The sequence below is a fragment of the Coenobita brevimanus genome, chromosome 29 (genome assembly GCF_032717465.1).
Source record: "Coenobita brevimanus isolate Jiangsu-jjx chromosome 29, ASM3271746v2, whole genome shotgun sequence".
In the NCBI taxonomy this organism is placed as follows: Eukaryota; Metazoa; Arthropoda; class Malacostraca; order Decapoda; family Coenobitidae; genus Coenobita; species Coenobita brevimanus.
In genome coordinates this window covers 38,474,290-38,501,722 of record NC_136982.1, presented here as the reverse complement: position 1 = coordinate 38,501,722, position 27,433 = coordinate 38,474,290, and the positions used below count along the sequence as shown (strand labels likewise).

General features: G+C 41.4%; 1 protein-coding gene across 1 annotated transcript in view; it reads right to left on the bottom strand.

Annotated features, from left to right (window-relative positions):
- Positions 1-27,433, bottom strand: part of LOC145395007 (transient receptor potential cation channel subfamily A member 1-like) — a 128,434-nt gene that overhangs the window by 17,020 nt on the left and 83,981 nt on the right. The window contains exons 9-11 of the mRNA XM_080268752.1: positions 19,538-19,788; positions 17,722-17,977; positions 6,675-6,779 (exon numbers count right to left, since the gene is read on the bottom strand). Of these exons, the coding sequence (XP_080124878.1) occupies positions 6,675-6,779; positions 17,722-17,977; positions 19,538-19,788 (612 nt within the window). The remainder of the gene's footprint in view (positions 1-6,674; positions 6,780-17,721; positions 17,978-19,537; positions 19,789-27,433) is intronic.

The following is a 27,433-nucleotide window of genomic DNA, read 5'->3' as shown; positions in this document are numbered from 1 at the left end:
GACTGTAAAGCATTAAAACAGAGACCCATATACACTGCTGAAACTGTAAATAAGAAGGCATATCATCAATTTTGGTTTTCTCTCCATTTTCCATGGGGCAGGGGGAAATGGGCTCACCTGATAGCAGCCCTCCACCTTCTTCTGTTCTCTACCAACTCTCTGCGGCTGTAGATTTGCGGCATTGAAAAAGGGCCTTCACATGGTGGCATTGTGTACCCTAGGTGCAGCAAAACTGCTGTGGCACCCACTCAGAAGCAAAACCTCCTCATTTTTCCCTGCACCTCATTGTGGGGGAGAACCCTGATTTGACCCTGGCAAGGCACAGTCTACAACAAGGGGGTGCCAGTTTCCTACTTAATGTATATTCTTTACTGTACCTGTAGGACAGTCCCACAGAAGCAGCTGCCTACCTGTGGTAGATGGTCTACCTGGCCAGACAGAATGAGGTTAATCACCAACAACTTCTCAATTTCAAGTAAGCACTCACCACTTCATCCCATATTTTCCTCAGTGTACAATCTCCCACTTTCTACCTTGTTTCTGATGATAATACAAAAACTACACCCACCATCATCCTGATCTTGTTTTCCCACTGGAGGATAAGGTGAGAATTATAACCAATGACTAAAATTGTGGCCAAGTGTTCAAAATGGATACTGAAAATGTGGCCAAGGATGGAAGAATCTAATGCCCACATACTTAAATTGTGGTCAGTTATTCACAGAGAGTGGTAGGTGGTGGCGACCATCATCCACTCACTTGGTGTAGTGCTGCCTACTTCTTCCTTAGCCTTTATCATTCTTTTTCTGTGCCTGCCCTCCTCTCTTTCTATTTCTCCCATCTTTCCGGTCACTACTTGTTGCTTTTCTTTCTGTTACAGGTGGCTTTACATCGAGTGACAAGCCAAGTGGTTTCCTGTGGGCCAAGAAACCATGTACAACGCTGGGTGGTAACCATATAACCAAACCATATGTGCTCCCTACGTGTCAAGTGGGTTGGTGGAGGGTTAGTGCTCCTCCCTGTAAAACAAATAACTCAGAGTCAAATGGCCACCCCGTACAGGATTATGGCGTCTGGCAATAGATAGATAGATAGATAGATAGATATTCACAGAGGCATCACCATCATTCAGATACTTTTTCTGACCTCTTTTCCCATCCAGATAGGATGAGGTAGAGTCCAGTGATAAGATAAACTACCCATTGTCTGCCCAGTTAAATGGTTCCACTCCCATCCACTCACCATTACGGAATCCTGCCCCCAACCCAACAGACAAGCATCTACACTTGCCACAGGGAAAAAAACTTTCATAATGGGATAGAAAAATTATAACTCTTATAGGGGATGCAAAACTCAAATCCACATACTGAAACTGCACTCAAGTGTTCAAAGAAGATGCACAAGTTATATCCACAAACTGAAACTATCATCATTTTGAGGCAGCAACACTTTTCCCTTGACTAATATTCTCACACCTGAGGACAGTCTAAGTTGGGCTGAACATCATGTACAGTTGCAGACAAAAATATCAATACACTTCATAACAAAAATCAACAAGACAATGAACAATCACTTTTGAAACCCAGTGAAATGATCTTTAGAGCCTGACAAACTTTTCAGAATACTGTGTGAGAGTTTTATAATGCTCAAGCCAAAAAGTGGAGCAATACTTTTGTCCACATTTGTACCTTCACAATAAACACATCCTAATGTTGTGATACTGTAGAGGTAACAGTTTCAGCCTCACCTGGACCCTCAACACTGACAATGGTCCAAGTCAAGCTGAAACTGCTGTACTTAATTGGTTAACTCTCTTAACTGCACTCATAACAATACCAGGAACTGTTATTATTGTTTTCACCTGACAGAACTGGGCCACTCACTCAACTTAACCCGCTCCGTCCCGTCGACGTATGGGTACGTTGCAACGATTTGCATTTGCCAGTCCCGGCGACGTACCAGTACGTCGTGCAATTGCAAGGTCCCTAATTTGCACAATTTTCAATTTTCGCGCGTGATTTTTCGTATGTATACATGGGACACCTTCCTCTATTCCTCTACAAGATGCCAAGCAGGGACAATGCCTTACACCGCATAACCTCCCCCCTCCCCCCCTCACGCCACTGTCTTGGCAGAGGACCTGTTACCAGTGACCTGGCTAGTAAAGATATTCAGGGCCAGAGTGATTCCCCAATCGATGACAATGTGGAGGACAATGTTTACATACCATTAGAAGAAGAAACAGCCAGAAATAATGATCAGGTAATGTGGCAAAAAAAGGTCAGGTATGGTGATTAGTTAGTGAGTGAAACAATGCTTATAATGCCTTTATTACTGCTTGAAAACCAATATACTCTCATACTACATATACATTCGTACCAAGTAAATAAATAAATACCGTTTATGAGTGGATAAAATAGTTACCCTCCCATAGAACTCGTTTTCTTTGGTGCCAGCATGTTAGAAAACCCAGTCAGGTAAGGAGGAACTCCTACCTGGATTGGGTATTTTAAACCTCAGGTGAGCAATTTCTCTATGAATTTTCAATGTTTCTCACCAAAAGCGAAGGTTTTAGCCAAAAATTTTTTTTTTTTTTTAAATACCTCGGGACTGGGGGATGTCGGAGGTGCGGAAAACCTCGGGACGTGACGGGTTAAATACTATGCCATGACTGTACGAAACCTGAAGAGCTATAGTTGTGAGGTAAGAATAAGTTTCAACTGCTAGGAAAATCATCCCTACAGTGTGACTACACATGGTCATCAAGTGAGAAAAAAAGGTTAGCGATCTTTGTCAGGTTTAAGTATATGTGCTATAATGTAGTTCACAGAGCTGGGCACCTCTGCAATCACTTTTGCAATCCGCAATTTCCATAATAGCAGACCACATAATTTCAGTTGCAGAACTGTGACTGCAGCAAACTCGTCCGAAACTTGAGGTATTGCGCTGCAGAATTACTTCCTCAATCGAAATCCTGTCCGCAACCTCCCATGTGGCGGTCGGTGGCGGTTAGACTAGTACAGGCTACAGCATGACTCATGAATATCAAGCTTGAACAGGATTCCCGGCCAGCAGCAGTGGCAGGCGAGGCATCACAGCATTAGTTAGCTGTAGGGATGGGTGATACCAGGAGAAATGATTTGATACGATACGATACGATATACTATAAGCCAGCATGGCAGTAAATTTTGTGGCACGCATAGCTAATCATACACAACTGTTCCACAATATGACAGATGACGATCTTAAGGGCTAATGTAATGGTGATCACTGAAAATACTTTTTTTTAATGGTCTTACCGAGTTACTATCTGTGGGGTATGCACATTTCCAAGAATTATCTATTTAAGTTCTACGGATTGCATTCTGCTGCTGGTCAGACTGATTTTCCCGAGTGGCAAAAGGTTATTTCTTTTCCTTGTAATATTATTTTTGTAATAAAGGATATGATTATATCATTATAATATTAGTACTGTGAGATTTTCATGGTATGCCCTAACTCTGATACAAAATAAAGAGAGATAGATATAAACCTTAGTATACGTCAGTACCTTACAAAATTATGGCTGACGGGAACATTTTCAGTAAATGCACCAAGGTATCGATGACAGTTTTAAAATACATCATAAATGTCATAAATAGACTACAAATACTGTACAATAAATCACTACATTACCAATTAGGTTACTCCCTGTGCACTATGTATTGAAAATTGTGAAACTGGATTGTGGTTGTGGTACTGAGGTAGTGGAACTGCACATTCCAAGTTTATTGCGGAACTGTGGTAGCGGAAAGTAAGGGTCAGAGGTTGTGGAATTGTGATTGCAGAGTTGAATTTTAGATTGCAGTGCCCAGCTCTAGTTGTTTAGAATGAATCAAAACCACCTTAGCAATGGACAAATAAGTATTTATACATTGCAAATCCCTATCCGTGACTTCCCTCCAACCAAGGGTAGGGAAAAAGTGAGCAGAAATTATAGTGTATACTGTTAAACCTGAAATTGCAATGGTATAGGCAAGTCCTAATTTTTATCAGTTTAACTATTTTTACCTATTTAACTATTGTTCTTTGCTCTGCTAAAAATAAGTCATCTGTACTAAATGTTCTCAACTCTCCACCTCGAATTCTTCCTGTTCCTTCTGACACATGCCAAAAGCCTTTCTAACAACTTTAAATCATCATCCTTCCCTCCCCTTTTCTACTCTGATGGCTCTGTAGCTATTTCTTCTACAGATCTCTCTGCTCAGACTTTCTCTTCCAATTCCACCTTAGACGATTCCGGTGTTGTTTCTCCATCATTTCCCCCCTCTGACTTCCTCATGGCTGACATCAAAATTTCTTTAACTGTTGTATTTTCTGCCATCACTGGCCTCAATACTAACAAGGCATATGGGTCTAATGGGGTCCATCCTACTGTCCTCAAGAACTGTGCTTCTGTGCTTATACCCTGCCTAGGTAAACTCTTTCGCCTTCGTCAATCAACTTGTACCTTGCCTTCTTGCTGGAAGTTTGCTCTCATTCAGCCTGTCCCAAAGAAGGATGACCATTCCCAACCCTCTAACTATTGCCTAACTGATCTAACATCCTGTGGCTCGAAAGTTTTTGAGTCTATTCTTAACAGAATAATTTAAAAGCATCTTTCCTATCACAACCTTCTTTCTGATCATCAATATGGATTCCTTCTGGGATGCTCCACTGGCAATCTTCTCGCTTACCTGTCAGACTCCTGGTCATCCTCCTTTCGGGACTTTGGCGAAAGCTTTGCCATTGCACTTGACATCTCAAAGGCTTTCAATTGAGTCTGGCATAAATCTTAAAAGTAATCTTGTTGTTCTTGATGCATCAAAGACTCAGTTCTTACACCTATCAACTCGACAAAATCTTCCACAGGAGTATCCATTAACGTTTAATAATATCCAGCTCAACCCTGCATCATCGTTAAACATACTTGGGGTTTCATTCTCTCAGGATTTATGTTGGAAAGATCATATTACATCTCTAATAAAATCTGCTTCCAAGAGATTAGGTGTGCTAAGTCAACTCCATACCTTCTTTACCCCTGCACAGTTGTTGACGTTATACACGGTTTTATTCGCCCGTGTCGAGTACAACTCTCGTTTTGGAAGGCTCCACATATACAGCTCTTCTCAACAAGGGGGAGGCGGTGGCTGAATCGGTAGAGAGGCGGTCTGTAGTCTTCATGGACCAAGGTTCGAATCCCGGCTGGGGCAGGGAACAGTTTAAGGATTTGAATTTCATAAAAAGCAGACTTTCCTGATCTACCAGATGACCGGCTGACATGTCGTAAAAATACCCCCGCTGATACCAATACACCAGTCCTGTATGAGACAGCCCTAGCATGTATGCAAAATGAACCGTGGGTGTTAGCGCCGAAGTGTGACATGTGGAGGTGTAGGAGGACTACTGGGCCTTGAGATAGGCTACTGCCTCCACGATATAGGCCCTGAAGCCTTTGCCCAGTGTAAAAAAAAAAAAAATAAAAAAAAAAAAAAAAAAAGTGGAGTCAAAGGTTTTTTTTCTCATTAACTCTCCCCCTCTTACTGGCTCCCATCAATCTCTGTCTCTTTGCTGCACTGTTGCATCTTTATCTCTTTTCTGTTGCTACTTCAATGGTCACTACTCCTCTGAACTGTCTGCTTGCATCCCTCCACCTCTACGACAGGCACATAGCACCCATCTAGCAACAAACTCTCACCCCTTTTCTGTCCAACTCTCTAATGCAAGAGTTAACCGTTACTCCCAGTTCTTCAGTTATGCAACAGGTCAACTCTGGAACTATGTCCCTCTGTTTGTATTTCCTACTTCTTATGATCTCCAGTCTTTCAAACGCAGTGTGCCCAGGCATCTCAAAATGAACGGATCTTGAATTTGACTCTCCATTGTGTTGTTTTTGTTGTTTTCTTGGAAGGAACAGTTGGTGGGCTCAGGGTCTTTGATTCCTTCTTCCTTGCACTAAAAAAAAAAAAAAAAAAAAAAAAAAAAAAAAAAAAGATGCCTTAATCCCATAACGGGTGGCTACAAACAAATCACCTCCACCTCACCCTGTCCTCTGTCATTTGATTGCCCTCCCTCCAACTCACACATCCCCCTCTCAAGTACCTCTCTACTCCATCCCTCCATCTCATCCTTGGTCTCCCATCCCACTCACATACACTCTTCTAGTAATTCTTTCCATCCTCTCCACATGGTCAAACCATTTCAAAATATTTCTCTTAACACTTTCAATCACATCTACATCAATGCCACAATGTCCTAATTTACAATGGTCAGTTTTATAACACTTATGCAGATGGGCAATGGTTCGACTACCAGCATATTCCACTCTACACAACTCAACTGGCAGTGAGGTTGAGGTCAATCTTCTTATGTTTAAAGAACCTATATTTTCTGTCAAATCAAAAACAGGCTCTGCCTTGCCCTTCATAAACTCGGGTATAATATGCAGTAGTAGTAGCTGTAGTCCGTCCCAGGTTCATCTGTTATGTGAACCCAGTGGACTTCAAATTGAAGTTGCCTTCCATTTTGAGGAGACAAGGAATGTGCTGAGGGATGTCTGTAAAACCTGGCATGTCAACTGCATGGATTTACTGATGCCACCACATGAAAGCATTCCTCTCCAGCTCATTATACGTTCATATGACTGCTAGTTATACCTGGTGACATGAGTGCTGATGTTGTGTAATGTTGCCGATTGCTGCTCTATATTGCAAAACTCTTTCTCCGTAACGTTGTACAATTTCCTGATGTGCTTCCAGTTTCTGAAAAGGAAAATGGCTAATAGAGCTATATTCTCACGGACTTAGGAGGCCTGCTATCACCTTTTCCTTAATGACTTATTTAGAATATTATACCATAATACTGTATGCCCTTATGTTATTCATATCTATGTAATCTGGACAAAGCATGCATAAAAAAACATACAAAACAGCAGTAAACCCCTCACATGATGACAACTTTATGAAGAACTGTATTCTTACTTGTGTACAGCATACTCACACCTCACTCTCCCCTCAGTTATACAGTATAAACACATACACATTCAGAAACATTTGCCATTCCAACAGAATAAACTCCCTCATGGACTTCTCATCCAACACATGAAAAACCCACAAATGTAGCATTAGGTGGGGGTATGTTACATTTCCAATGACAGAAAAAGGTGTCATGGAACTTGTATAGTAAAAGAGGGTTGCCCATTGATGGCAGGTGTGTGTATGCATGTCAGCCACTACAATACATACCATACAATGATCACCCCCACTCATTTTCACATTTGCTCACTAGGTAACCCTACAGGCTATAAATTTACTCCTTCACCACAAGGTCATTAATTTTCATTATATTCTTGATGTTCCCAGACTGTTTTATTTGACTTGGGGATGGATCTGTGGCAATGGAAGGGTTAAGGTTCAATAAGTTCTCCTAAGATGAATAATATAGTCTGTAGACAGAAAGATTATAACAAAGGACATGAAAGCTGCACCCATCCTTACAGTACTCAAAGGAGACGCAAATAATTATTTACAGCTTAAGTATTTAATGACACCTTACATTCAAAAGCCATCAAGTGCAGCCAACTGTCCTGTACTCTGCCTACTCCTCTGTATCACAGTTGCAGCTATTCTGGCATAACAGATGTACTCAACTGACTATAAGTACACACAGGGACCTCAGACATGCCCCAGATGCACACCAGACATCACCAATACTCCCACCCACAACATACACCCCATAAGACCTGGATTCCACCCTTCACAGTGGTAAAGTGACTCAGTGAGTGAGTCATACAGTCAAGCTGGGTCTGACCATCCCCCATGTGGGTGCAGTAAAAAGAATGCCACCAGATTCAAGGAATTAAAAGAGATATTATTTATATATTGTTACGTCCCCACCCCACACTGCCACAGGCTCCAACAGCAGCAGTCCAGTATAAGAAGAACGTTGCCCAGTGAGTTGTTCTTCTTATGGTCAGCCTTTAGGTGTACAGTACACAAGATCAACTGAGGTGAAAATAAACACTGGCTCCTTAACCCCTAAACCGCGGGCTTGTTCTGCTTTGACTTGCGGCTTCCGCGGGCATATTCGAGCTCCGACAGACTCTCTAAAAATATTTGCCAAAAATCAGTTATTAGTCCTAGAATATTAAAATTACATATGCATATGGCACATACCTTCAGCTTTCTCCTGGGATGTTTGTTGAGCCTTCGTCGAGTACTGTATGACTTGTGGAGATCTCTGAAGTTGGGTAACAAAGTCTCCACTTTACACTTCCCGACAACCCGTAATATGATTACCACAGCCTGATATTATCACTAGAAACACTATTCTATGATTCTCAAATAGTTTGGAATCCATACTCCAAAAAAAAAAAAAAAAAAAAAAAAAAAAAAAATTTGAAAGCAATGAAAATTACGAGCAAGTATGACCTTCCCCCTTGCGATCGTTCGCCGCTGGTGTTCTGTCATTTTTCATAAAAACACTCACACTTTATATTTCTATTACTATATAACACTTATATATATCTACAGTCTTTATCCATAAGTTTCCTTCAGTAATAGTAGTTTATTGTCACTGTAGGCATTCAGTTTCTCTTTCAGTAAAATACATAGCATTCACTTTCTCGTCCTGTATACTAGCATTGAGAGTAAATGTCACTTTCACCTTCACTTTCATAACTCATAGTATTCATACATGCTACAGTGAAACGTTCACTTTCATTACTCCTAGTATATATACTCGTATTCTTATAATACTGCTCATTTACATTTCTATTTACATTCTCTATTTCATTTACATTATTTACATTTCTATTTTATTTACACTGTGTTAGGCACTGTCACTTGCAGTAACTTATAAAACTATTTTCCACTGTTCACTTATATTTACATTCATTGCTTTCACTTGCTGTTTACGCATTATTTACACATTATTTACATTTCCACTTGCACTGTTTTACTCACCAGAAAGATCGTAGTCACTCTCTATCATTTTCATTGACAAATTAGCCAGTTGATGTTCCACAGCAGTCACTTAGCCCTTTACCCCTTTCCACACGAGGTTTAGTAGGGGGTAGAGGTCACAGGGCCCTTTGCATGGGGCTAAAAAGCGGCGGAATTTGGCAGGCGCAAATCCGACATACTTTCACCTTGAAAGACGACAGTAAACTGATACTGGTGGCCTGCCTGGGGGAGTGCAATACTGCCAACGTCAGCCTTGTGACAGCTCCTAATATATAGCTATGAAATGATTGGCAGGAAATCTAGACAATACATAATAAATTAGGTAGTTCCGGGTGAATGTAAATATCACTTAGGTTTCTCCCTTCCCTTCTTATATATATTTTTGTTACGTGAATAGATTATACGGCATATTTCAAGGGGAAATAAACAGCGAAAATTAGCGAACGAGTCACGTGAGGTGTTGTCAGGTGATAATTAGCCAATTCCAGGTGTATGGCACAATCACTTACTTTATTTCTTTTTTGTATATATTATTTGGTATAAGAATAGGGCATAGGGCTTATTTCAATGGATGAAATCAGTGGAAAATTCCAGGGAAGATTTACTTAGCGTAGAATACAGCGTGGTGGCCTGCAATAATTAGGTAGTTCCAGGTGAATGTAAATATCACTTAGGCTTCTCCCTTCCTTTCTCATATACATTTTTATTACGAGAATAGATTATAGGGCATATTTCAAGGGGAAATAAACAGCGAAAATTAGCGAACGAGTGCATGTGAGGTGTTGTCAGGTGATAATTAGCCAATTCCAGGTGTATGGCACTCTCACTTACTTTATTTCTTTTTTGTATATATTACTTGGTATAAGAATAGGGCATAGGGCATATTTCAATGGATGAAATCAGTGGAAAATTCAAGGGAAGATTTACTTAGCGTAGCACACTGGGCAGGTGAGAGGAGAGGGTAATGGTGGGGAGGTAAGGCGGAGAGTCAAGAACTGGGAGAAATGGCTAAATTGTCAACAATGGATGGGAGTACAGATGAGATTAGGAGTGCTGACTAGTGTTGGACATTGGCAGTACTGATAGATGATACAAGCCACCACTTGAAAGCCCAGGCGAATTCAAAATAACACAGAATCACAAAAGTGACATCCCGCAGTATGATCCCTTGCTCCCAAGCGTCACGAAAGTGATGCCCCGCAGTTAAGAGGTTAAAGTTCACTATCTTTATTTTCCAAGAAATTCTACTTAATGCTTTTCAACTTCACTTCACTGTTCTCACAAGCACTGGAGCTATACAAACTTTACTAATTGCTCTTACACTTAATGCCTGACAACACTGTTATTACAAGTTCTGATGATATACAAACTTTAATAAACATTTCACTGTTTTCACAAGTACTGAAAATAATCTTCACTAACTGTAATTACATTTAATGCTCGCCAGCAACACTTCACAAACTTCACTTATAGCACTGCACTACACTGAACTGAAAACCGACTGAATTTCACTCAAACTGAACTGAAACCCTACTGAACTCAAAACAGTCTCTACCTCATCTTTATATAAGCTTGCATTATTCTCGAAACTTCGAGAATACTCTTGATGGGCAACAGTTGCTAATTCAGAGACAACCAAAACATGCCAAAGCTGTCTTACATAACACTCTAAATCATTTACCATACGAACTTACACTATGTAATTTAACATGCAATCACTTAAATAAAACATTATAAAGAAAAAGAGCAGAAAAATTAATGCATAACTTACGAAATAACTACACTCACAAACAGCTGGCAAACTGGCAACTCTGACTCGTATAGAAACCACTGTAAACACTAGGAAACGTCGAGAGACATCTCGGCACCAAACTGGCAAATCTCACTTCCTAACACTACTCCCTGCCTAGTTCTTCGTCGTCCCGACAAAACTACACAATATACACAAACATAATCCTCAATCCTAATGAAACATTTACCTATACACATCATCATCCTTCAACTTACCAGGTCTTCTATTCCGCTTCTGACGATGTCCTTGCTCCTCCACACAGTCCACTCCTGCAGGAAGGTCTTGATCCTCTTCTTGGTTCACTTCGTCTATTGGGGAACTGTCACCATCCTCTTGCACTTCAGCTCCTTGGTCCTCCTCAACATCCTTGGCTGCGGGTGAGCACAATTCCTTGGAGACGTCCCAGCTGTACTGTCCTGGTCCATGGTACTGCCACAGATGATGCACGTGTACCACCTTTGGGTGAGACTTCCTGCCTCCTCGAATCCGATACGTTACGTCTAATAGGCGGTCCAACACAGTGTAAGGCCCGTCCCACGGGCTCTGCAGCTTCAGTGACTGTCCTTTCTTACGCTGAGGATTGTATAACCAAACTTGGTCACCATCCTTGAAGCTCACTTCATTTGCCTTGGTATCATACTTACGCTTCATAACTTCTCCTGAAAACTTAGGGCTCCTCGCACTTGATAATGTACCTCAGCCAGCCTTTCCTGAAGATATTTCGCATAGCTGGAGGTGTCTGTAGGCATCTCTTCACCAGGTGGTCTTCCCATCAACAAGTCAACTGGCAAGCATAACTCGTGGCCAAACATCAGTTTTGCAGGAGTGTAACTGGTAGACTCATGGGATGCAGACCAATATGCCATCAGCAATGCAGGTAATTTCTGGTCCCAGTCTTTTTGTCCATCAACACAGTACTTGGCCAGTTCTTGTCCCAGGTTGAATTTCTCCACCATCCCATCTGACTGTGGCCTTAGGGGGGTCGTCCTGGTCTTCTTGATCCCAAATAACTTGCAGCACTCACGGAACATAGCAGACTCGATGTTTCTACCCTGGTCTGAATGTAGCTCTCGTGACATCCCAAAACGACAGAAAAACTGATCAATCAACACCTGAGCAACAGTTGCAGCTGCTTGATCAGGGATAGCATAAGCTTCTGGCCACTTTGTGAAGTAGTCCATGGCAACACAAATATACCAGTTTCCTCTCTCAGTGAGTGGCAGAGGTCCAGCTATGTCCACTGCGACTCTTTCCGTCGGTGCACCCACTTGGTGCAGCTGGAGAGGGGCGCAACAACATTTCTCGGGTCCCTTCTTGGCACAGCACACATCACAGGCCCAACACCACTCTTCAACATCCTGATGCATGCCAATCCAGTAGAACCTCTGTTGCAGCCGGCTTAGACTTTCCTTCACTCCCAGGTACCCACTAGTGATCTGGTTATGGGACTCATCCAAGATCTCGGACCTAATCTTCTTCGGAAACACCAGTTGCTAATACTTGCTGAGGCCACTGTGTCTCAGAGGGCCAAGGCAGAATGTGGACTTTAAAGGGAAATTACCAGGATTCTTTCTTGACATTTTATTCCTTCTATTACACCTTCATATTCTGTTCAATCCCAGTCATTCCTGTAATACTGAAAAGTAATAATTTCTTTGTCTAAGAAACAAGCTCAATCATTTAACTTATTATTTTGCATAAATCAGTAATCAAGCAAGTCAGGTCTTCTTCAACTATGTCTTAACATCATGATACATCATTCACATACTGTACTACAAGCATACACGTAACAGAATACTACAGATATATTGGAATATGATACTGTACCTCGGTCACCTCTTAGCTTGGCCTTGAGTCCGTGGTTGTGAGTCTGTGACGAGATGGCCGTTTGCAAGACAAATCAAAACAAATCCAGATTTGTTTACAAACTGTGAAAGATTGAAGTGACACCTTTTGCACAGTGTTACTAAACTACAAATGAAGATACAGTTCTTAACATTAATATATACTTAGTATACATATAATGGCATGCACATAATGAATATGACATTTACACATCAGGTGTCTCCCACTGACGCTCCAGTAGTCTGCTGCAATGAAGGTCCCACTGAGTCCAGTAGCTCTTGGTTGCAGGGCTTGACCTGGAGACTTCTCCCCATGACGGTCACACTGTACTCCGTTGCAGCCACTCTAGCACTGGTTGTAAATCTACATCCTCCATCTGTATCCTCTTCAGGTCATCATCTGACGCTGGCCCTGTCACTGCAGTATTTTAACATTTCTTCCTATGATTCCCATTCCTAATACACTCCTTGTCGTCTGTTCTTCTGTCTTCTTGCACACTATTCATCATGGTTCTCCTGCATTTCTTCAGTGGTGGGTCTTCTGCAGCCCTCTTCTTCTCATCCCAACCACTCTGATCCGTAACTCAAACTGTGCACGGTAAGCTTCCCAAGATACTCTACCATCAAATTCCTGAGGTTTCTTTTTAACTGGACACCCATTATAGCCATGCACTTCACTGGTTTGGGGCCTAAAAACTGGGGCATCACAATTAAGGCCAGGACTTAAATCTCCTACATTCTGATTATTCAACCCTGTAATGCCACCTTTAGATGCTTGGGATCCGTCAAGATTCACCATACACTGTCCATTCCTTTCATATGCTCCCTGTACACTAACCTGAGGCTTAACAGCCTCAATTTTCTCACTAATTATATTAACATGGTCGAGTACGTGCTTCGGCTGGCTATCTACATGCTGTCTGAACTCTGTCACTATTCCCTCACTAATCTTCAGCTGGTTGTCCACATGCTGTTTGCACTCCGTCACTATTTCCTCACTAATTGTCTTCAGCTGGTCATCTACATGCTGTTTACATTCCTTCACATTACTGCTTACCTCATACTTCTGCTGCTCTAGCTTAGCATCTATGTCCTCCTTAAGCTGTTGCTGTTCTTCCTTCATTTCCCCCATGAATGCAACCAGCTGTCCTTGCACCCTCAGCTGTACTTCCCTCTGTTGCTCCTGTAATGCCTCTTGAAGGTGTTCATATCGTTCTTTTTGTTCTTCACGTTGTGCCTCTAGTTGTTCACTCTGTGCTTGCAATTGGACTCTTCTCTGCCTGTAATTGTTCTTTGAGTTCTTTCCTGAGCTCTTTCTGTCCTTCATTCTGTGCGTGCATCTGTGCTTGTAACAGTTCTTTAAATTCGTTTCTGAGCTCTTTATTTTGTGTCTGTACAATATTAGCTTCACGATTGTCGCCAGGGAGATTTCCTCCTCCTGCCCAGCTTGAGACCTTGTCTACACACCTTATGGTTCCGTGTCAAAGGTTAGACTCACTGCAGCACTGAAATTATCCCACTCCTGACACCAGTGCTACGTCCCCACCTCACACTGCCACAGGCTCCAACAGCAGTAGTCCAGTATAAGAAGGACATTCCCCAGTGAGTTGTTCTTCCTACGGTCAGCCTTTAGGTGTACAGTACACAAGATCAGCTGGGGCGAAAATAAACACTGGCTCCCTAAAGTTCACTGTCTTTATTTTCCAAGTAATTCCACTTAATGCTTTTCAACTTCACTTCACTGTTCTCACAAGCACTGGAGCTATACAAACTTTACTAACTGCTATTACACTTAATGCTTGACAACACTGTTATTACAAGTTCTGATGATATACAAACTTCAATAAACACTTCACTGTCTTCATAAGTACCAAAAATAATCTTCACTAACTGTAATTACGCTTAATGCTTGCCAGCAACACTTCACAAACTTCACTTCCAGCACTGCACTACACTGAACTGAAAACTGACTGAACTTCACTCAAACTGAACTGAAACCCGGCTGAACTCAAAACAGTCTCTAATCCATCTTCATAAAAGCTTGCGTTATTCTTGAAACTTCGAGTGTACTCTCGATGGGCAACAGTTGCCAATTCAGAGATAACCAAAACATGCCAAAGTTGTCTTACATTACAAAACACTCTAAATCAGGGGTGGCTAACCTATGGCGCATGCGCCAAACGTGGCGCATTGCATGCTTAGAAGTGGCGCATTGCATCCCTGTGATAATAATAAAGTGAGCCTACTCATTATTTTTAGTGATTTTCTTATTTCGTGCACATCCTTTTTAGCGAATGTTATCTTCCTTCATATTAATCTGCTTTCAGTTAAAAATATGCTTAATTAATCAAACTAGGAAAGATGGAATTTCGTACTGCAATCGTCCCGTAACTGTTCAATATGCGTATCATACTTGTGTGACAGTGAGGTGCCAGGCGTCTGCCCCAGCAGTGAGTCACCAATGTTTTTGCCAGATTACAACTGAGGCTCGGTCCGGTACGGTACGAAGTTGTGCTCTGTTTTTCGTTTGCGAACATTTGCAGTATTGTACTTTTCAAAAATTAAGCCTTGTTTTTATATTTCAGTTACCCATCACAGACTCACAGTGCAAAAGAAAATGAGCAAAAGAAAGGCAGAAAGTGACAGTAAGCATGAATTCAATGAACAGTGGGAAAATGAGTTGTTATTTATAGCGGGTCCGTCAGGAAAACCGTTGTGCATTGTGTGTGAAAACACTCTTTCACAGAATAGAAGACATGATCTTAACAGACACTATAAAACACAGCATCAGATTGAAATTGAAGGAAAACTGAAGCTCGTGCTTGGGTCTGAGTTACGGAAAGAATATGTGACTAAGAAAAAGGAAGAAATCAGAAGAAGACAAAATGTATTTACTAAAAGAAGTTGTGAAAGTTTGGCAATGACAGAAGCCTCCTATGAAATTGCTTTAGCGCTGGCCAAAAAAGAAGAAAGCTTTCTCTGACGGAGAAGAAATTGTTAAGCCTTGTCTCCAGATATTTGCAAGACGTCTTGGTGATAAAAATACTGAAAGGAAAGCAGATGAAATTGATCCGTCAAAGCAGACTGTTATGAGACGTACCGAGGAACTCTCTCATGATGTGTCTCAGCAATTGAAAGACCTTGTCCATTCTTGTACTTTCTATTCATTAGCACTGGACGCATCAACTGACATATGTGATGTAGCCCAGTTAAGCATATTTATACGAGGAATTGATGATAATTTCAGTGTCTTTGAAGAACTTCTCAGTCTCGAGTCGCTTCATGAAAAAACAAGAGGATCAGACATATTTGACAAAGTAAAATCATGCCTGGAAAATTTACAAATAGATTCTAGTAAACTCATCAGTGTGTGTACTGACGGATCCCCGTCAATGATCGGTAGAGTTGCTGGGACTACCACTTTGCTTGAGAACTTTTTAAATCGTCCTCTTCTAAAATATCACTGCATTATACACCAAGAGTCACTGTGTGGAAAAACTTTAAATTTGCATAATGTTATGTTACCAGTTGTGAAATGTGTGAATAAAATTAGAGCAAAAGCATTAAACAGATGAGAATTCAGAGAATATTGTGAAATGTTAGATTTGGAATATGGCGACCTTGTCCTTCATTGTGAGGTGCGCTGGCTTTCTAGAGGACAGGTGCTGAATAGGTTTTGGAAACTGAAAAATACTGTTCATGACTTTCTTGAAGAGAAAAATGAGCTACCCGAGGAAAGAGACCTTTTATGTGATAACAACTGGCTATTTGATTTGGCATTTTTAGTTGATGTTACCAGCCATCTCAATTATCTAAATTTGAAACTGCAGGGCAAGAGTAAATTGTTTCCAAGCTTAGTAAGTGACATCAATGCATTCAAGATGAAGTTAAAACTGTTCATCTCCCAGTTGGAAAATGAGGATTTGAGCCAATTTCCACACTTAAAAGAACAGAGTGAATGCGCTGCTGATAATGGCAATTTGGCAAAATATAAAGAAAAAATCAAGTTATTGCAAGAGTCATTTGAAAGTCATTTTCATGATTTTGCTAAAGAAGAAGACTGCATACTAGCTTTTATAAACCCATTTTCACTTAGTGAACAAAAAATAATGAAGATGCCAAGCAACATACAAATGGAACTTATTGACTTGAAAACAAATTCATCACTGAAAATGAAATTTGATGAGCTTTCCTCAGTCCCAAATGCCTCTGACATGATCAAGTTCTGGCGATCATTACTCTGTGAAAATTTCCCAGAACTAAGAAAATTTGCCCAGAGTTTTATATGTCGTTTTGGAACGACATATAGATGTGAACAAGCATTTTCAGCCATGAAACTGATTAAAAGCAAAACGAGGTCGCGACTGACTGATTCAAATTTGAAGAATACACTGCTGCTCTCAGTGATAAATTTAACTCCAAACATTGAAAAACTGGCAAAATCAAAACAACCTCAAAAGTCTCATTAAGGTAAGTAAAGTTGATCAGCTTTATCAAATATTGTTTTTTTTGTTTTTTACTTAATATCTTTATCATGTAAAAAATTATATATATTTAATTTCTACAAGAAGTAGATGGGGGGGGGGGGGATTACAAGAGATTTATGGCGCATCTGAAACCGTATGTTAAAAAGTTGACGCATGGTATGTAAAAGGTTGGCCACCCCTGCTCTAAATCATTTACCATGCGAACTTAAACTACATAACTTAACAAGCAATCATTTAAATAAAACACTGTAAAGAAAAAGAGCAGAAAAATTAATGCATTACTTACGAAATAACTACGCTCATAAACAGCAGGCAAACTGGCAACTCTAACTCGTACCGAAACCACCGTAAACATCGGGAAACGTCAAGAGACATATCGGCACCAAACTGGCAAATCTCACTTCTTAACATATACAAACCCTACATGATAGAAAGGGTATCAAAATATCCTGACACAGACTACAAGGGAACTAATTACAGTGACAAACTCAATGTGCAGAGCCAGGTAAGCATAACAGATTGGCTTGGTGGGTGTACTGTCATTTATAATACTGCCATGCCTGCATTACTGCGTATTGTACATAAACCTCACATGGTACAAAGGACACCAGACTTACTTGACATTGACTATGAAGGTGCTAAGTATGGCAACAAAGACAATCTGCAGCATCACGTAACTGTAGTAGACCGACTTGGTGTATGAATGCCATCTGTGACACAGCCATGCCTGTACCAATTCATGCTGAAGGAGGTCTGCCCACTGATGCTGGATGATGAGACCCACTGGGTGCTCATGCTGCCATACCAGCATGTCACATTCTAACTCTTTGGCCTCAGCATGCAGTCTGTGCTTCTCATCAAATGGACTACTTCCTAGAATAAAGAGAGCTTGTAGTACATAGCTTAGAACATTCAGTCGGTAACCAGACAAACTGGAGTTTGACTCCCTGGCCAGTTAAAACTGCTGGATAAAATTTGTTTTCTCTTTGTCCCTGTTCACCCAAAACCATAACTTTGGAACTGGATTTAACACAGACTATTGTGGGTTGCATTCAAGACTCAGAGAAAAGTGTGACTTAAAAAATGGACAGTCTACCTAATAGCCCTCATCCAGTCACGGCACTAATCACTTCTTATTCTGAGATCATCTCTAAGTCTATCTGTGCATCTGTAATCATGTTTTAAGATTTTTGAAGAATTTTTCAGGCTCAGATGAGGAGTTAATAAAGTGTATGGTCCACTTCAATTGGTATTCTTTTCACAGTTCTCTGACTTTTGTGTTTTTCTGTTCCAGAATCTGGATCCTTTCCAAGCCATGTATTAAGAACAAAGCAGGATAATACTGATAATGATGACAATCTATCCTATGTATATCTGTTAGTATACTGTACCTCATAAGTTTCTCCTCAGTATGCCAATGGTCAGACAGACTGTCTTCAAGAGAACAGTCAACTTCCATCATAATGAAGTAATTAGTGATAATCCTAACCTATATACAGTACTACTGTATATTTGAAAATGGTTAATGATGGTGATGACAGTGATGATTAAACTGTAATAATAAAGGCACCTCTATTGTTGCTGGGAAACAGAATTAACACAATGATGTGGCAAACAGAGTTGGCAGAATGATAATTGCAGTAATAGGTCCACATTATTCGTCTATGCAAAATACAGGGAGGAGAGCAAGAAGGAGGAGGAGGATAATGATTATGGTGACAATGAGTGCTGCTGCTGCTGCTTATGATGATGATGATGATGATGACAAAACTAATGATGATGATGATGATGATGACAAAACTAATGATGATGATGATGATGGTGATAATGACAAAACTGATGATGATGATGACCCATGATAAAAAAGCAATGATGATGATGATGAAAAAAATGATGATGATGATGATGAAAAATGTGATGATGATGATGATGATCTTTCTATCTATCTATAGCCTGACATCATAATCCCATGAGGGGTGGCTGTTTGAATTCATTATTTTACAGGGAGGGGCACTAACCCTCTACCAACCCATTTGCTGACAAGTGGGGAACACATTTGGGTTGGTTATATGGCTGCCACCCAGCATTTGAAATGGTTTCCTGGCTTACAAGAAACAATTTGGCTTCTTACTCAATGCAATGCCACATGAAAAGGAAAGAAGAGTAATAAAATGTGATAAGAAAGATGGGAGAAATAGGATGAGAGAGGGCAGACACAGAAAAAGAGTGATAAAAGTGAAAGATGCAGTGGGCACCACTACATCAAGTGAGTGGATGATGGTCAGCACCACCTACCACATACAATGGTTATGAAAAAGGTGGTGGTGATGATAAAAAAAGTGATGATGATGATGATGAAAAAAGTGATGATCACATAAGTGTGATGATGATGACATAAATTGTGATGATGACAGTAATATGTGAAGTCTGTACCATCCTCCATAAAGTAGTTATCCTCAAGCATAGTGAAGTCATATTCGTTGACCTCCTCCAACCTGGCCCCACAACACCTGTCCAAGACAGCAGCTGCTAATGATGGGTGCTGCCTGACGATATCCCTCAGACTGCTGCACCAAGGCCCTCGTGCAAAACCAACTTTGCTGTCACCATAGCATTCAATCACCCGCCCTGCTCTAAACCCAACGCTCCACCATTTACTGCCGATTAGCATTTGTAGGAATTTCCTGAAAATAGAGACTGTCATCAACATCCTCATCTTAACCCTACTTCCCATATAGTATCATTTATAAAGGCTCCATCATGCTTCCATGCATCAGCCTTGGTTACCTAATGGCAGCTCTTCACACTGTTTGATCTCTGGCAGCCTTTCTATTCAGTCCCTTATTCCCAAGGTCACATTCTGTGACCTCGTCCCAGGTCTTTTTCAATCTGCCTCTTGCAACTCTACTCCCGACGTTCACACCTGTCCCTTTCCAAGTCAATCTGTATTCCATATCACCATCATTTCAACTATACATATCACCATCATTTAAACCCCACATATCACCATCATTTAAACCCTACATCTCATATCACCATCATTTAAACCCTACATATCATATCACCATCATTTAAACCTTTCATATCACCATCATTTAAACCCTACATCTCATTTCACCATCATTTAAACCCTACATATCACCATCATTTGAACCCTACATATCATATCACCATCATTTAAACCTTATACCTCATATCACCATCATTTAAACCCTACATCTCATATCATCATCATTTAAACCCTACATCTCATATCACCATTATTTAAAGCCAACATTCCACATCACTATCATTTAAACCCAACATCCCATATCATCATCATTTAAATTCTACATCCTATATTATCAGCATTTATATCCTACATCCCATATCATTATCATTTAAACCCTACATCCCATATTATTATCATTTAAACACTACATCCCATATTATTATCATTTAAACACTACATCCCATATCACCATCATTTAAAACCTACATCCCATATCATCAGCATTTAAACCCTACATCCCATATCACCATCATTAAAACTCTACATACCATATCACCATCATTTAAACTCTACACCCCATTTCATCATAATCCTAAACATATCTTCACACACCATCATCATTATCACCCCTAAAGCTTTATTCCATATTATTATTATTATCTTAAACCCTATTTTCACTCTCATCTTAAATGTCAGGAACAACTGCCTAGCCCCGGGCTCCAACGCTCCTCATAGGGCAACGTAGGATTGGATGATGGATGGATGGATTAAACCCTATTTTCCATATTATCACCATCATTATACATTGCTATCTAATCTTGTTAACAATGGATGGTTTTGCCCATCTCAGGAAGGATCTGCTGGAATGATGGGGTTAATGTGCTGCTTCTAACCCCTCCAAAGGAAGACTTAAGCACAAATGATGGATGTAACTGAGAAGTGTATTACTGAAACTGAGACTGCTTACAGGAGGGCAAGCCCCTGTTTTTTAAAATAATGCATGAAACATGATGGAGAATAATACTGTATAATGGTATTTTTATCTCATGAAACATGATGGAGAATAATATAATGGTATTTTTATCTCATGAAACATAATGGAGAATAACATAATGGTATATATATCTCATAAGCTGCATTATGTTGCTGTTGTTGTTGCTCTAGCCTCAGCTGAAGCTGCCCTTTTCCTGTAACCCATCCTCTTTCTTTTGAGGGATAGAAAAGGGGCTGAGAAATTTTGTATAACTGCTGACAGGTCATACTGGTGCCACAACATGGTGACTTGGATTTTTGTACAGAGTCCGTAACTTCTTCACTGATGAGCTGTTACCTATAATTTATAAGAGTCATGTGCCCTCTCAGCTATAATACTGCTCACCCATGTGGAATTGATTTGGAGAGGTTGCACTAAAACAACTAGACAAAATTCAGAACAAAGCTGTTGGAATTATTAATAACCTTGCTATTACAAATAAACTACCTTCCCTACAAGTAAGAAGGAATGTTGCCTCCTTTGCATTATTTTACAGAAACACCCACCGCAAATTGACTTAGGACCTAAACACAGAATTGCTATAGAAGAGTTGTCTATCTTTGCTTTGTGTTTCCACCTCTACCAAGCAAATATTTTGGGTAAGAAATAACTGGCAACTCCTCTGGTGTTGGCGGGAGGTGGTGAAACACTCAGCACGTCAGTGCTTGCCCAGAAGCGAGAGTGGGAATATATGTTCCCGTCGCTCTGAGCTTGCACCTTTCTCTTTTTTTGTATGCATTACTGTTTGCCCTGTTATTTTCCTAGTGTCGAGTTGTCATGCCTGGAAAGTACTGCTCAAGGGATGAGAGGGTCCGTATCATTGCGTGGAGGCAAGATAATGTCCCTATCAACATGATTTGTGAAAGTACTGGATACACAAAGTCGACTGGCATGAAGATTCTTGCTGCAGCGCGTGGCCTGCCAACTGATGTTGTACCAGAACAAACGCATGGCAGTGGAAAGAAGAGGACGACTTCCATAGGTACAGATATGCTTCTGAAGAGGGAAATAATCAAGAATCCTCGACTGACAGCAGCAGAATTAAAGAGGATGCATCCCTAGCTGTTACAAGACATCTCAATTTGAACTATCCAACACTGCTTGCAGAAGGAGCTGGATTTGCCAAACTGCACCGCAGCCAAGAAACCACTTCTCAGTGACCACATGAAGACGCAGCGCATTCAGTCTGCCAAGAAATATGCACACTGGACATCGGATGAGTGGATAAAAGTTATGTTTTCCGATGAAAGCACATTTCAAGTGTTCCAGGTGCGTACTGCCAAGGTTTGTCGCCCTACCTCCCATAGTTGGTATGACCCTGGTTACACGGTGCCAACTGTTAAGCATCCACAATCAGTAATGATATGGGCCTGTTTCTCAGGTGAAATGGGAAGGGGAGGCCTCTACTTTCTTCCTAAGAACTTGATGATGAATGGTGGCTGGTACATTCAGGTTCTGAAAGATCATTTGTTAAACTTTTTTGCCATTGATGGGTGTAACTTTTTCATGCACAATTCAGCTCCATGTCAAAAGTCAAGAAAGATGACAAAATGGCTTCAGGATAATCGGATTGAGATCCTCAACTGGTCTGGCACGAGTCTGTATCTTAATCCGATAGAAAACTGCTAGGCAAAGATGAAGAATATCATGGCAGAGAAGAAGACACACAATCTGAAAAACCTTAAGACTGAACTGACAGATGTTTAGTGCAAAGAAATGTCCAATGATTACTTTAGAGATCTAGGTGATTCCTTTCCAAAACGCATCCAACTGGCCCTGAAAAACAAGGGAAATGTGATTTCATATTAATGAATGGCATTTCATGGAAAAACTCAGCCACTGGGGGCACAAGCCAATGCAACTCAGTGCCGGTCCCAAGCCCGGATAAATGGGGAGGGTTGCGTCGTGGAAGGGCATCTGGCATAAAAACCCTAGCCAACTCAATATGCGGAGCACAAAAGGAAACTTCATACTGGATCGGTCGTGACCCAAGTTAACAACGACCGCCACCGGTGCTGTTGTCCAACAGGGGGCCGGTGGAAAGTATGTGACTGTTGGACAAAGGAAGGAGAGGAGGAGAACAGGAGGAAGACAGTTCCAGAGGAAGCAGGAGAGAAGGGAGAGTAGAAGAGTGGAGATGAGAGTGGGATCTTTGAATGTGGGCACGATGACGGGTAAAGGGAGAGAGCTGGCCGATACGATGGAGAGGAGAAAGTTGGATATACTATGTGTGCAGGAAACAAAATGGCTGGGAAGTAAAGCGAGGACAATTGGAGGAGGGTTCAAGTTGTTTTACCATGGCATGGATAGGAGGAGAAATGGCGTAGGAGTGGCAGTGAAGGAAAAGTATATAGATAGTGTACTGGAGGTGAAAATAGTGTCGGGTAGAGTAATGAGTTTGAGGATGGAAACTGAGGCAGTCCTGATTAATATCATCTGTGCATACGCCCCACAAGTGGGTGTGACTTGGAGGAAAAGGAAGAGTTTTGGAGTGAAGTAGAGGAAGTGATTCAGAGCATACCCAGGGAGGAAAGAGTGGTTATGGGAGTGGATTTGAATGGGCATGTTGGGGAAGGAAATAATGGTGATGAGGAGGTGATAGGCAGGTACAGTGTCGGGGAGAGGAACGCTGAGAGTCAGATGGTTGTTGATTTTTCAAAACGGATGGAGATGGCTGGGGTAAACACTTATTTCAAGAAGGAGGAGGAGCACAGGATTACGTACAAGAGTGGGGGAAGGAGGTCGGAGATAGATTATATCCTATGTAGGAGATGCAATTTGAAAGAATTCAGTGATTGTAAGGTAGTGCCAGGGGACAGTGTAGTAAGACAGCATAGGGTGTTGGTTGGAAGACGAGTCTGAAAGTGAAGACAAGGAGGAAAGTGAGAGCTGAACCAAAGGATTAGGTGGTGGAAGCTGAAGGAGCAAGACTTCAGTAGTAAATTTAGGGATGAGGTGAGCCAGGCTTTCGGAGGCAGGGAAGACGAGGACGGATGGGCAGTTATCTCAGAAGTGGTGAGAGAGAAAGCCAAGAAGGTACTTGGGGTGACATCGGGACAGAGGAGAAAAGACAAGGAGACTTGGTGGTGGAATGAGGAAGTACAGGATAGCATAAATAGGAAGAAGCAGGCAAAGAAGAATATAGATAGACACAGAGACGAAGACAGCATTCGGGTGTATAAGGAGATGAGGAACATAGCCAAGAAAGAGGTTGCTAAGGCAAAAGAAAAGGCATACCAGAAGCTACATGAGAAGCTGAATAGCAGAGAAGGGGATAAAGACCTGAACTGATTAGCCATGCAGAGAGACAGAGCTGGGCAGGATGTGCAGTATGTTAGAATGATAGAGGATGCAGATGGTAATGTACTGACAAGTGAGAAGAGTGTACGAAGAAGGTGGAAGGAGAATTTCGAAGAGTTGATGAATATAGAATGTTAGTGCATATTGCTGTTAGTGTGTGTGTGTGCGCATGCACTTGTTACGTTCCGAGTGGCAACGTCATCGGAAGGGTCTTGCGGTATGCAGGCGGAGCCCGCTCACTTGGAAATGTGAGGCCGGTGAGTTCGGTTGTTTCGCATCCTAATACTGGTAGCAGAGCGTAGTTCGGGCATAATGGCGTCGTGCTCAACTAAGTGGCCTCCAAAACTTGAAAATGATTCTGCGTATGAAAGTTGGAAGAAGGACATCGATATACGGTGTGAACTGACGGACTTACCGAAAAAGATGCAAGCTCTAGCCATTCACCTTTCATTCAGGAAGAGCGAGGGTGGCGTCTTCAGAAATTGACGCTGCTGATCTGAAAGATGACAATGGTGTCTAGACCTTGTTGAACAAACTAGACGGTTTATTTCTCGTGGACAAAGGACATCGGCAGTTTGCATCTTTTCATGAATTGTACAACTTCAGAAGACCTGGTGATATGAATATTCGTAAGTTCGTGGCAGAATTCGAGCATGTTTATTTTAAATTTACGAAGCAGGACATGCAACTAACTAATTCTGTGATGGCTTTTATGCTTCTGGCTTCATGCAAACTTTCAGATAGTGAGGAACAACTAGTGATGTCTGCGATAACTGAGGTAACTTACGAAAGTATGAAATCTGCCCTGAATCGTATTTTCACTGGGGAAATTTGTGGGCAGAACGATGCATTGGTGTCTGCCAGTGAGGTGAAGAGTGAACCAGTTTTTTGAAGTGATGAAGTCGGGGGTGAGGAAACGTTTTACGTTAGAAGTACGTGATGAGGAGGGACAAGGTTTCGGGGTGGTGCAGTACGTGATCGAGGTCGTGGTGATGGCCGTTCAACTGTGTCTGCTAGAATTTCCCAATGCTCATCCACTGGCAGGAGGCAGAACCCACTCGGGCCTGATGGTAAGGTGTCGAGGTGTTTAGTATGTGATTCTTGATTTCATTGGGCATGTGACTGTCCAGATGCATACAACAATAAAGGCAGTCGAGAAGAAAATTATGAAACATGCATCTGTCATTATTTATGGGCTATGCGGATGATACCACTAGTAGAGGTAAATTACAGACGCTAGTAGAAGAATCTAAGGAATGTGCTGTTCTAGACACAGGGTGTTCTACAAGTGTGTGTGGGGTTGAATGGATCAATTGCTATCTAAGTGAGCTCAGTGATTACGAACGTGAAGCTATAATAGAAGAAAAGTCATCCTCAACGTTTACTTTCGCTGATGGTGTCACCGTTTCTTCCCTCAAACTCTGCCCTGCTACATTGGAAATATGCGTGCAACCATTGTGACTGATGTGGTGAGCTGCAATATTCCCTTGCTGCTGAACAAACGTTCCATGAAAAAAGCAAAAATGGTCATTAATTTTGAGTGACCAGGTCAAAATTTGTGGAACTATCGTTAATTTGAAGCCCTCATCTTCAGGCCATTACTTGCTTCCAATTTCTTTGTGACTAGGCCAAGAGTTTTGTGAAACGATCGCACTGGCATCTCTTGGGGGTGATGTAGACAAAACGGCTTCAAAGCTTCACAGGCAATTTGGACACCCAGCATCGGCTAAACTAATCAGACTTATTACAGATGCTGGAATTAAAAGTTCAGAACTGGAGCAAGCTATCAAGGATGTATCTGATGCATGTACAGTCTGTTGTAGGCACAAGAGAGATAAGCCTCGACCCGTAGTCAGTTTGCCCATGGCATCTAAGTTTAATGAAGCCATAGCTATGGATCTGAAAGCTTGGGGAAGGCATTATTTCTTAGTCCTTGTTGATTTGGCAACCAAGTACTGTACCGTGATAGTAAGTGCGGACAAATGTGCGACCACCATTATCAAAGGAGTATTTCGGAACTGGATTGTTCTGTTTGGCGCACCTGGAAAAATTCTTACAGATAATGGGTGTGAATTCAACAATGCTGAAATACGAGCATTGGGAGAGGCCTTTAATATCAAGATCATGACGACGTCTGCAGAGAGTCCATGGAGCAACGGAGTATGTGAGCGTCAATATGCAGTCATAGGTGACATTGTTAGGAAGATAATGGCTGATAGCATGTGTGACTTGGATGTGGCCTTGGCTTGGGCAGTATCGGCAAGAAATGCTCTCACCAACTATGCAGATTTTTCTCCTAACCAACTTGTTTTTGGTCAAAACCCTGGCCTGCCTAATGTGTATGCAAATGATCCTCCAGCCTTGGAACCTACATCACCATCAAAAATTGTGAGGGACAATTTGAATGTTCTTCATTTAGCAAGACAAGAATTTATAAAGACTGAATCGGGTGAACGTTTGGCTAGGGCTCTGTGGCACAACATACGTTCGAGTGACTTAAACGACATCCAAAATGGAGATGAGGTCTTCTACAAAAGAAATGACAGTCATAAATGGCATGGTCCTGGAATCGTAATAGGCAGAGATGGAAAACAAATTCTGGTGAGACACGGCGGTGTCTACATGTGAGTGCATGTGTGTTGTCTAGCATGTGCTACAGAACGAAATACTACAGTTGGAGACAGCGTCAGTAGTTATGATAAGAACAGTGCAGTCCAAGAGAAGCCTAATGACGATTCTTCGCAAGTACTGAATGACTATCCACCGGATGATGAGTCAGAAAATGGTGCAGTTCTGGATGATCAGCCTCCAACAGTTTCTCTTCCGGTTAAGGAGCCTCTCAAGGTTTCTGTTGGTCAACGTATAAAGGGAATACATACAGAAACTGGAGAGTTGGTGACTGGAGGGATTGCGAGTTGGGAGGGAAAAGCCACTGGAAAGTACAAACACAGCTACAATTTGAAGAGGGACTCTGATGGCAATATTGATTGGGTGGATCTGCAAA